Genomic DNA, 12,313 nt, shown 5'->3' with positions numbered 1-12,313 from the left:
ATTTCACTCTTCACTACCTATCAAGGTTTCGAAGGCCATAAAATGCCAAAATAGCACAAAACATTATCTAATGTTTATTTTACGTCCCCAAACAAGTTTCGTTAATTTTCAAATGTTCTTTTTTTTTAGGTGTTCTACTTGTTTTGGCACAAGCGGATAAAAAAGTGTTTGCAGTTAAGGAACAGTATCCAACCTTACCATCTTTCCAGATTCTGAAGGAAATTACTACAAATGCAGAAATGGTGACACCGGGTGTTATTTTCAACCCTTTTCGGAAATCTACAAGATCTGGCAATCGGCAGTCTGTGAAATCTTCAGACCCAGTGCCTCCACTTCGCAACAAAGCTTTTAAATACAATTCCAGGCTTACAACTACACCATTTTTCAATGTTCAGGGTGTTACACATTCAGGAATTGTGCAGAAAGCATTTGGAAATATGACAGATGGGTTATTTGAGTCTACAGAAGCTTACCTCAAACCTGAGCTTTTTACAGGCTTTCCAATGAGGACTACAACTACGAATGACCATACTAGCACTATTCTTGCATTACTTAAAGACTCGTTACTCCGTGCTAGTACTTTGCAAAGCCTTTCTTCTGAGAGTTCACCTACTCTTGCCAGTGAAATGTCAAAGAATACTGAACCAGTGTCTGTGCCTTTTAAAACTCCACATTATAAATTATGGGATGTGTTAAATCGCAATGGTTCCTTGTTCTCCATTAGACAAGGGAACAATGAAACTTCTCCAGCCATTACAAGAATGACTACACAACCAACATCTCTGCAGACTTCTATGGATTCTAAAAGCACCATATCTGATATTGAAAGCAGCAAGGAAACTGTCATCAAGCCTCATACAGTATCAGAACAAACTACCACATTAGACTTGACTGTGCCAACTGATGTCACCACAAAAAACTCCATAACTATGTCTACAACTGGATCCACAGCTACTGGGAATTTCCTCAACAGGCTGGTACCTGCTGGAACATGGAAACCTGGTGCTCCTGGAAACATTTCACATGTAACAGAGGAGGGCAGTCAACCAGCACACCGAGAAACTATTTGCCTAAGCAAAGTGGATATTGCCTGGATATTCTTGGCTATTAGCGTACCAATATCATCATGTTGTAAGTATATTTCTTTTTCTGCATTCTTATTTTAGGAATATGTTACCAGAAGCTTTAAATACCGCATTATTTAGTTTCTGTCCTCATTTTCTCACACACCAATAATCCCAATCTACTACAAGAATAGTTAGCTATAGATGAAGCATGCAAATAAATTTTTCTTAGAAAGGAGGGATATGTCATTGTGTTTTGCAATTGGAATCACTGTAGTTTTCAGAGGATTCTAGGAAGGCAAAATGTATTTAAATGAAATTGTTACAAATAGGAATATGTTACGTTTGCTTCTATATATTTTTATTATTTGGAAACCACTGGCTAACTTTGAATAGTTATATTGGGTTTGTTTAATGCTAACTTCAGCAAAAATCAGAATTAGATTGAAATCATTCTTAGATAAATGGTTGTTAAATTATCCCTTTGTACCCAACTACTTCCATGTAGTGTAACAGAGAATAGTCTCCATCTGCCCAGCAGCTATTTCCGTGACTCATTGACATATTAGGGATCTTGAACTGTATTCAATACTGTTAGGTGTCTAAGCTTTGTCCAGCAGCCCTAAGACAAGCATTCAGGAAATTTGAGACATGCCTACTTTCACAGTGAATAAGCTGTGGAATACTGTATGTAAAGGAGCATTGGTTGGTCACATTTATCTGCCCAGTAAAAAATTGATAAATGCATTAATTAAAAAAAATAGTGCATCAGAGACAAATAATCATGGGGGCAAATAATGAGGATCCATAGTAAAACTTTGATGGGACCACTTTGAAAAACGAAGGGGCTACTGGCCTACTGTTATTCGTGTAGAGAAACAGACAACGCCCGAACAGATTTCCGGAGGAGGCGAGCAAATGATACACTGATGCCGCGTACACACGATCGGTTTGTCTGATGAAAAATGGTCTGATGGACCATTTTCATCAGACTAACCGATCGTGTGTGGGCCCCATCGGTTTTTTAACCATCGGTTAAAAAAATAGGAACTTGTTTTAAAATTATCTGATGGTTAACTAGAACAGTGGGCCCTTGAAAAACAGCAGACCCTTGAAGAACAGCGGGCCCTTAAAGAACAGCGGGCCCTAGAACAACAGTGGGCCCTTGAAGAACAGCAGGCCCTTAAAGAACAGCGGGCATTAGAAGAACAGCGGGCCCTTGAAGAATAGCGGGCCCTTGAAGAACAGTGGGCCCTTAAAGAACAGCGGGCCATTGAAGAACAGTGGGCCCTTAAAGAACAGCGGGCCATTGAAGAACACTGGGCCCTTGAAGAACAGCGGGCCCTTAAAGAACAGTGGGCCCTTGAAGAACAGCAGGCCCTTGAAGAACAGCAGGCCCTTAAAGAACAGTGGGCCCTTGAAGAACAGTGGGCCCTTGAACAACAGGGGGCCCTAGAAGAACAGCAGGCTCTAGAAGAACAGCGGGCCCTTGAAGAACAGCAAGCCCTAGAAGAACAGCAGGCCCTTGAAGAACAGCGGGCCCTAGAAGAACAGCGGGCCCTTGAAGAACAGCGGGCCCTTGAAGAACAGTGGGCCCTTAAAGAACAGTGGGCCCTTGAAGAACAGCAGGCCCTAGAAGAACAGCGGGCCCTTGAAGAACAGCGGGCCCTTGAAGAACAGCGAGCCCTTGAAGAACAGCGGGCCCTTAAAGAACAGCAGGCCCTTAAAGAACAGTGGGCCCTAGAAGAACAGCGTGCCCTTGAAGATAGAAAAAACGATCGTCTGTAGGCACGTCCATCGGTTAAAAATCTACGCATGCTCAGACTAAATTAGGAGGCGGGAGCGCTCGTTCTGGTAAAACTAGCGTTCGTTATGGAGATAGCACATTAATCACGCTGTAACAGACAGAAAAGCGCAAATCGTCTTTTACTAACACAAAATCAGCAAAAGCAGCCCCAAGGGTGGCGCCATTGGATTTGAACTTCCCCTTTATAGTGCCGTCATACGAGGTTTACGTGACCGCGTTCTGACACGATCGTTTTTTTAACCGATGGTGTGTAGGCACGTCAGCTTCATCGGATAACTGATGGAAAAATCCATCAGACCGTTTTCATCAGATGGACCGATCGTGTGTACAGGGCATTACTTGTGGTGTCTTCCTAGCACCTGGACACAACATGGAGAAATCAGATTAGAAGCCGACAACCGGAAACCATAGAAATGTTATGATTGCAGGTACAATACAGCATTTTGCACGTTTCGGCTGTTAGCCTTAATCATAGCCATCAAATGGCTATGATTAACAGAGAAGTATGTCATTTTTTTTTAAATCATACTTACCTAGGTTGATGCAGCATCGATGAGATGGTGTATCTGTCCCCCGCTGTCTCGAAGGCCCCATACACACGAGAGGATTTATCCGCAGATACGGTCCAGCGGACCGTTTCCACGGATAAATCCTCTCAAAGATTTCCGCTGATTTCGATGGGATGGAGTGTACACACCATCGCATTGAAATCCGCGCGGAAATCCTCTGCCGATGACGTGTCGCGCCGTCGCCGCGATTATGACGCGGCGACGGGCGCGACGCTGGCATATAAGGAATTCCACGCATGCGTCAAATCATTACGACGCGTGCGGGGAATCCCTTTGGACGAATGGATCCGGTAAGTCTGTACAGACGAGCGGATCCATCCGTTGGAATGGATTCCAGCAGATGGATATGTTGTGCAGCACAGCAAATATCCGATCTGCTGGAATCCATCCCAGAGGAGATTTCTCCGCGGAAACAGATCCGCTGGCGTGTACACACCATAGGATCTATCCGCAGAAACCCATTTGCTGGGATTTATCTGCGGATGGATTCTATCGTGTGTACGGGGCCTAAGGCTGAGAACTGAATGATCAAACACACTGATTGCTCAGTTCTGTCAGTCATCTGCTCTCTGCTCTGCTTCCTTCTGCTGTACTTCTCTTTTAAGGCTAACAGCTGAAATGCGTAAGTTGCTGTATTTTCTGTAGTCCACTTACAATAATAATATTTCTATATTTGGAAGAACGAGTTTCCGGCTTCACACCTCCTTTCTCCATGCTATTGCTATTTACTCTCTGCTAGATACTACAGTGTTTACTGCACACTGTGCTTTCATTATACACACCATTTTATTCAAAATGGAAGGTGAAAGGAGAAACAGCAGACTGATAAAGGTATCTCTTTGTCACTCTGCTCTCCATGTCTATCGGCATGATTCTTGATAGACAAAGAGCACTGCAGCACAACTGATCTTTCTCTGGGTGCTGCTTCTCCTTCTGCCATTTTTAGCTTTACATTAAAGGCACTGCAAAAGTCTGATGCCAAGTCAGACTCGGGCACTCACAATGCTTGAATTTAAAAAATAGATTTACATAATTATGTATTAATGAATACAGTGTTGCATTAATTGGTGTCTGTTATATCTGCCTGGAGTTCAGCTTTAAAGGGGTTGTAAAGGTTTGTTTTTTATTTTCTAAATAAGCTTTAGGCCCCTTTCACACTGGGGCGGTTTGCAGGCGCTATTGCACTAAAAATATAGCCTGCAAACCGACCCTAAACAGCGGCTGCTGTTTCTCCAGTGTGAAAGCCCGAGGGCTTTCACACTGGAGTGGTGCGCTAGCAAGACCGCTCCAAAAGTCCTGCTAGCAGCATCCTCCACCGCTTCTTCCCATTGAAAGCAATGGGAAACCACGGTATTAACCCTTTTTCGGCCGCTAGCAGGGGTTAAAACCACACCGCTAGCCGGCGAATACCGCCGCAATTCCTAGGGTCTAAAAATAGCGGCGCTATACCGCCACCGCACCTCCCGCCCCAGTGTGAAAGGGGCCTTAAGCTAGTGCATTGTTGGTTCACTTACCTTTTCCTTTGATTTCCCTTCTAAATGTTTTTTTTCTTTGCTTTCTTTGCCTGAATTTCTCACTTCCTGTTCCTCCTCAGTAAGCTGTTCTGGCTGACTAACCCTCAGCCAGAACAGCTCGGATGATGGGGCAAGCTTACTGAGGAGAAACAGGAAGTGAGAAATTCAGACAAAGAAAAAAAACATTTAGAAGGGAAATCAAAGGAAAAGGTAAGTGAACCAACAATGCACTAGCTTAACCACTTAAGGACCGCCTCCTGCACATATACGTCGGCAGAATGGCACGGCTGGACACATGTACGTACAGGTCCTGTACTAGTCCCCAGCCGTTGGTCCGAAGCTCCGGGACCGCGGGACCAGCGGACCCGATCGCCGCTGGAGTCCCGCGATCGGTCCCCGGAGCTGAAGAACGTTCTTTACTGTGGCGGCAGCATCGATCGTGTCATCCCTTTTATAGGGGGACACAATCAATGACGTCACACCTACAGCCACACCCCCCTACAGTTGTAAACACACTTCAGGGAACACATAAACCCATCAGCGCCCCCTACTGGTTAACTCCCGAACTGCAATTGTCATTTTCACAATAAACAATGCATTTTAAATGTGAAAATGACAATGGTCCCAAAAAATTTGTCAAAATTGTCCGAAGTGTCCGCCATAATGTCACAGTCACGAAAAAAAAAACGCTGATCGCCGCCATTAGTAGTAAAAAAAGAAATTCATAAAAATGCAATAAAACTATCCCCTATTTTGTATACGCTATTAATTTTGCGCAAACCAATCGATAAACGCTTATTGTGATTTTTTTTTACCAAAAATAGGTAGAAAAATACGCATCGGCCTAAACTGAGGAAAAACATTTTTATTATAGCAAAAAGTTAAAAATATTGCATTTTTTTCAAAATTGTCGCTCTATTTTTGTTTATAGCGCAAAAAATAAAAACCGCAGAGGTGATCAAATACCACCAAAAGAAAGATCTATTTGTGGGAAAAAAAGGACGTCAATTTTGTTTGGGAGCCACGTCAGTTAAAGCGACGCAGTGCCGAATCGCAAAAAGGGGCAAGGTCCTTTAGCAGCATTTTGGTCCGGGTCTTAAGTGGTTAAAGGAACGTATTTTTAAAATAAAAAATTAACCTTTGCAACCCCTTTAACTTAAAATATTCTATAATATTTGCTCATACATTTTAATTATTATTACAAGATGCTATATAACACTATTAACTGACCAATATGTTTCTAAAGAGAGGTTTCTAACTCCAGTCATTGTAAGGACGCGTAAAAAAACTTTTTTACAGTTGATTACAGAAAATCAATTGGAGCATGAGTCATTCTGACAGATGAAATTGTGCTCTTTGGAAAGGCATTTTGGAAACATGCAGAGCTCTTGACCACAGAGGAATGAAGCTAGGAAAGTCAGTAGAGAGAAAATTAATTCTTCTTTCTATGTAGCAGCAACTGTGTTGTGAAGACTGCAATATGTACAACATGTATACAATGATTGTTGGGAAAAAACAAGAGTGAGCTCATGGGACACAGTAGGAAGCTCCTGATTCGAAATAATATTATGTTCTAGCAGCAGACTGCTCTATGTGCTTTTGTATACCAGCAAAGGACACAGACTCAAAAACTTTTTTATTCTCGCCGGCAAGAGACACCCAACCCTGACTAATGCCAGGAAGTCAAGTGCCCTGTCTATAAATATTGACTGCGTATTTATAATTACAATTTTGTTACATTTCCTTTTAAAAAAAGTTAAAGTGAATGTAAACCCCCCATACACCCAGTGAAGTGAACAGCCTCAGATGATACACAGAGATTAACCAAATCTCCCTACATAGGTTTTTATGTATTTCTGCTGTGTTCACATTTATATACTGTTTAGAAAGTTGAGATCATGTTAGGAGATTTTCTCTTCCTGATTAACACAGAGTGTGATGTCTGGGCATACGGCCAAGATAGCTAACATTGCTGATTGGAGGAAAGGCACACACCCCTTCTCCTCATAGGCAGAAACTCTCAGAGCTGTTTTGTAATAGGAGCTGCTCTCTGCTACTCTGTTTTAGCAACCTTATTTAAAAAAAGATTCAGGCTGCTTTTGTCTAAAAAGTCAAAAAATATGTCAGGAGTTCTCAGGCTGATAACAGAGGAACCGTTCAGAAGAGAGCTATAAGACTTAGCTCATTGAAAATAGATAACACAATACTGCAAATATATGTGCCCAGCTCAAATTTCATGAATCGGATTTACATCCATTTTAACTCTTCAAAAATCCTTAAAACAACTTAAACATCCTTTTTTCAAAGGTTTCCTGTAGCTTTGTGGTTTCTTTGTTTACATATTAGATCTGTTCAACACGTCTTAAAACTATATTCAGCAACATTTGCAGTTTCTCACATCCTTGCCCTGTGTGGGTGGGTGTCTAGAGACAGTTGTTCTGAAAGACTTGTTACAGGTCAGTAATTTATTTGTTAGATATGTATATTATTTGTCTGCTAGAATTCTCCATCTTTGCTACAATGTCTACCCTGTCCAAGCCCAGCCACCCCGCCCCCACTGGGCCACACCACATGATGATCAGTGCCCTGATTACCTGTACAGGTCGGCCTTTGAGGAGATGCCACTGATTGGCTCTCCTCTCCTCACACGCTGTCAGTGTGAGGCAAGGAGTGCCCATTACCAGCACTTTCATGTTTACATGTGATTGGCTGTGATTGGACGTAAAGAGCAACAGCGGTGAGGTTGTGGCAACGTCATATGACTTCATCTGAGAATGAGAGGGGATCCTGCCCACCGTCATTTAAATATACAGCAGGTGGGAGGTGGTTAAAAGATAAATTCACCTTTCGTAAAAATAATAAATGTCCATCTTCTTTGCAGGTAAAAAATTTGCATTTTTTTTTTTTACACTGCAGCCTATAAAGCATTACACCTGTGGGTACAATGTCAGAATTCTGCAGACGCTCAGTCAGCTGTTTGCCCATACCTATGGTACAGGCAGACAGTTACTTAACTGCAGGAAGAATCAATAAACTACGAGAGCCCTTGCAGTTCATTGAGAACCATAAACTGTCTGCTCCAGGGGATGGTGGTACTTGCATTTTGTTCATTCTCTGGAAAATGTGAGTGAATGAAGCAGCTGGGGTGGGCAGAGCCCTGCACAGCCATGCTGCTTTCAAAAAGTGACAGCGGGTGCGGGGACAAGATCCCCCTGCCCACTTTCACAGAGCAGGGGGTGGGAGGTGGGTGTATAGGAACATGTTATTCCTAAATATGGGAATAACAGATAAAATGCTACTAAAAGTGAACTTATCCTTTAACATGTTTTACTTTGGGATAAGCTTCGTGGTCATCATGACTCAGGTCTTGGGAGAAATGAAATATCTGTGAACCTTTGCATAACACCAAACCATGTAAAAATTCCTAGTAAACTTTTAGCATTTATAGTACATTGTCCACAGACTTAAAATCCACAACTTAATGCAGCCTTGTACTCATTAACCACTTAAGGACCGCATAACGCCGATATACGTTGGCAGAATGGCACGGCTGGGCACAGGCACATACAGGTACGTCGCCTTTAAGAGCCCAGTCAAGGGTCGCGATCCAGTCCGAAGCTCCGTGACCGTGCCCGCGGGACCCACGGACCCGATCGCTGCTGGTGTCCCGCGATCGGTCACAGGAGCTGAAGAACGGGGAGAGGTGTCTGTAAACACATCTTCCCCGTTCTTCACTGTGGCAATGTCAGTGATCATCTGTTCCCTGATATGGGGAAAGACGATCAGTGACGTCACACGTCCAGCCCCGCCCCCTACAGTTAGAAACACACATGAGATTACACTTAAACCCTTCAGTGGTTAACTCCTAAACTGCAATTGTCATTTTCACAGTAATCAGTGCATTTTTATAGCACTTTTTGCTGTAAAAATGACAACGGTCCCAAAAATGTGTCAAAATTGTCCGATGTGTCCGCCATAATGTCGCAGTCACAAAAAAAAAATCGCTGATCGTCACCATTAGTAGTAAAAAAAAATATTAATAAAAATGCCATAAAACTATCCCCGTTTATTTTTTTAAACGCTATAAATTTGGCACAAAACAATCGATACACGCTTATTGAGTTTTTTTTTACCAAAAGTAGGTAGAAGAATACGTATCGGCCTAAACTGAGAAAAAATTATGTTTTTTATATCTTTTTTGGGGATATTTATTATAGCAAAAAATAAAAACCGCAGAGGTGATCAAATACCACCAAAAGAAAGCTCTATTTGTGGGAAAAAAAGGACGCCAATTTTGTTTGGGAGCCACATCGCACAATTGTCAGTTAAAGCGACGCAGTGCCGAATCACAAAAACTGGGCAGTTCCTTTACCTGCATAATGGTCAGTGTCTTAATTGGTAATACATAATTACATGTATTTTAAAGCCTCATACACACGTACGGATCTCCCGGTGGTAAAAAAAAAATACCGCCGGGAAACCAGAGGGGAAAATCGAGAACCTGCTCGGTAACCGTTTCCCCCTACACACGACCAGGTTTTCCGACAGGAAAACTGCCATGAGAGCTTTGGTTGGGAATCCTGGCCAGGAATCCCAGCGATAAAAAAAGAGAGTTGTTTCTCTTTTTTTCCGGGCAGTTTTTCTGTTGGGAAAACGGCGATGGAGCATGCACGCGGCCGGTTTTCCCAGCCAAAAGCTCTTGTGGCAGTTTTCCCAATGGGAAAACCGGTCGCGTGTACGAGGCTTAAGTCCTCGAATTTGACCTGGTATCAGCATCCTGTGATCCCTATACAGCAGGGCTGGAGTCTGAGAAGACAAAGCAATACTATAATGCCGCATACACACCATCACTTTATGTGATGAAAAAAAACGACATTTTCTGTGAAGTAAAAAATTACGTTTTTGAAACTTCAATTTTCAAAGACAAAGTTGCCTACACACCATCGTTTTTTCACAATGCTCTAGCAAAGCGAGGTTACGTTCACCACGTTTTTCCATTGAAGCTCGCTTCATAACTAGCTTCTGGGCATGCGCGGGTGTAAAAACGTTGTTTTAAACGTCGTTTTTTGCTACACACGGTCAATTTCTGTGAAGTAAAAAACGACGTTTTGAAAAACGACACATAAAATTGAAGCATGCTTCAATTTTTTTTTGTCGTTTTTCACAAGACATAAAACGACATTTTCCCCCACACACGGTCATTTAAAGTGACGTTTTTAAAAACGTCGTTTTTTTTCATCACATAAAGTGATGGTGTGTACGCGGCATTAGTCAATCAGTTCATGTGCTGACAAAAAGTTAGCTAAAAGGGAGAGAAAGCAAAGTGACAAAATAGATGAGCTTATCCCTGTGCAGCTTCTTCTTTCACTGTCCAGTCATGGTCTGAGGTGGGTCCAGGACAACCTGATTTTAAAGAAGGTGGGTTGATGCTGACCATCAGACAGAGCAAATCTAATGGCAGAAAAAAGGACCGCAGGAGACATTTCTACATTGAAGCTGAAACCTGTATCAAAAACGTGTTTTGTTTTAATTTATCGTTAAATGAGCTAATAATTTGCATCTCATTTTTGCCTGGAGTCTTGCTTTAAAGCCCAACTCCACCTTTTAAACTTTTAAAAAATAAATAAAAAAGCAGCTCAGGCTGCAATACTCAGCATCAAAAAGTGGATATGGCTGTTAACCCTTTTCACCGGCAGCGATGTAACGCCTATGGTATACTTGTCAAGTAATCTATCAGTTGACTGGTCCATAAGCACTAGAAAGTAAAAGGCTTGACATGTTGGGTATCTATTTACTCGACACTCTAAAATGTATTTTAGTAAATTAAATTATGCTGCATGAGGGTCCACAGTACATGACAGTTCCCCATTCATAATACTCTGCTTTCAGAAAACATATAGGGCCAGATTCTCAAAGGACTTACGACGGCGTATCTCCACGTACGCCGTCGTAAGTCCGAATCCGAGCCGTCGTATCTATGCGCCTGATTCATAGAATCAGTTACGCATAGATTTGGGCAAGATACGAGCGGCGTAAGTCTCCTACGCCGTCGTATCTTGGGGTGCATATTTACGCTGGCCGCTAGGTGGCGCTTCCGTTGATTTCCGCGTTGAATATGTAAATTAGGTAGATACGCCGATTCACGAATGTACTTGCGCCCGCTACGCCGTTTATGCTAGGCTTACGTCCGGCGTAAAGTTACCCCTGCTATATGAGGCGCAGCCAATGCAAAGTGGACGTCGGCACAAGCGTATCTTCTTACTTCGTTTACGTAAGTCGTACGTGAATGGGGCTGTGCGTAGGTTACGTTCACGTCACAGGCATTGAGCCGGCGTAACTTAGGGAAAAAATTTGACGTGATACTGAGCATGCGCACGCATCCGCCGTTCTTTAAGCGCGTCATTTACGTGGGGTCACGATTGATTTACATACAACACGCCCACCTCTTCCACATTTGAATTAGGCGGGCTTACGCCGGCCAATTTACGATACGCCGCCGCAACTTACAGAGCAAGTGCTTTGTGAATACTGCACTTGCCCGTCTAAGTTGCGGAGGCGTAGCGTAAATAGGATACGCTACGCCGGAACAAAGATACGCTTCCTACGTGAATCTGGCCCATAATGTTTTAGGGCTTTAATTAATTAAACTAATGCGCATTTGCCATTTTAAAATGTGAGGGGAAAAAGCAAACACTGATCTGGCAGTGAAAGTGTTGCATGTGTGCTGGTTTCTCCTAGTTCTGGTGCTTTGCGAAGGTTATTTCTAGCGCTAAAGCACCTGAAAACCAAAAAAACAATCAGTTAGTGAGTGTAAAATGCATTTTTGTAAACATGTTTGTCCATTTACCAGTTTATAACATTTACTGTGTAAAGAATTATAATTTATTAGAACAGTGTACCAAATAAAAATCATCTAATTCCTTTAAATCAATGTAAACATGATTATGGTAGGGAAATTAATAAAAAGCCAATTGCTTTCAAATTATAAAATATATGTTATTAAATAGTTTCTAAAATGTAAAGCATTTTTATAAAGGCTCAAGCATTATAAAGCCTGCAAACTAAAGAATCTTTACTGCCACCTACTGGGCATTATATTTATTACTACATATACAATAAATGTACAGTACTGAGACTCACAGGACACAGCTAATCATCATCAAGAAATACTGGGGAGGATTTACTTAAACTGGAGCACTCAGAATCTGGTGCAGCTGTGCATGGTAGCCAATCACCTTCTAACTCCAGCTTGTTCAATTAAAGTGTTACTAAACCCAGGACCCTGCATTCACTATATCTGATCTCCCACAGTACATGGAAATTGAATCATTTTAGTAAATATAAATTGCTAAATACCTT

At 42.2% G+C, this 12,313-nt stretch overlaps 1 protein-coding gene across 1 annotated transcript in view; it reads left to right on the top strand.

The window, feature by feature from the left end:
- The window catches only part of TMEM108 (transmembrane protein 108), a 231,581-nt gene that overhangs the window by 195,145 nt on the left and 24,123 nt on the right, over positions 1-12,313 (top strand). Inside the window, exon 4 of the mRNA XM_040353104.1 lies at positions 130-1,131. Coding sequence (XP_040209038.1) covers positions 130-1,131 — 1,002 coding nt within the window. The remainder of the gene's footprint in view (positions 1-129; positions 1,132-12,313) is intronic.

The sequence above is a fragment of the Rana temporaria genome, chromosome 5 (assembly GCF_905171775.1).
Source record: "Rana temporaria chromosome 5, aRanTem1.1, whole genome shotgun sequence".
Classification (NCBI taxonomy): Eukaryota; Metazoa; Chordata; class Amphibia; order Anura; family Ranidae; genus Rana; species Rana temporaria.
This window is presented reverse-complemented; position numbering and strand designations above follow the sequence as displayed.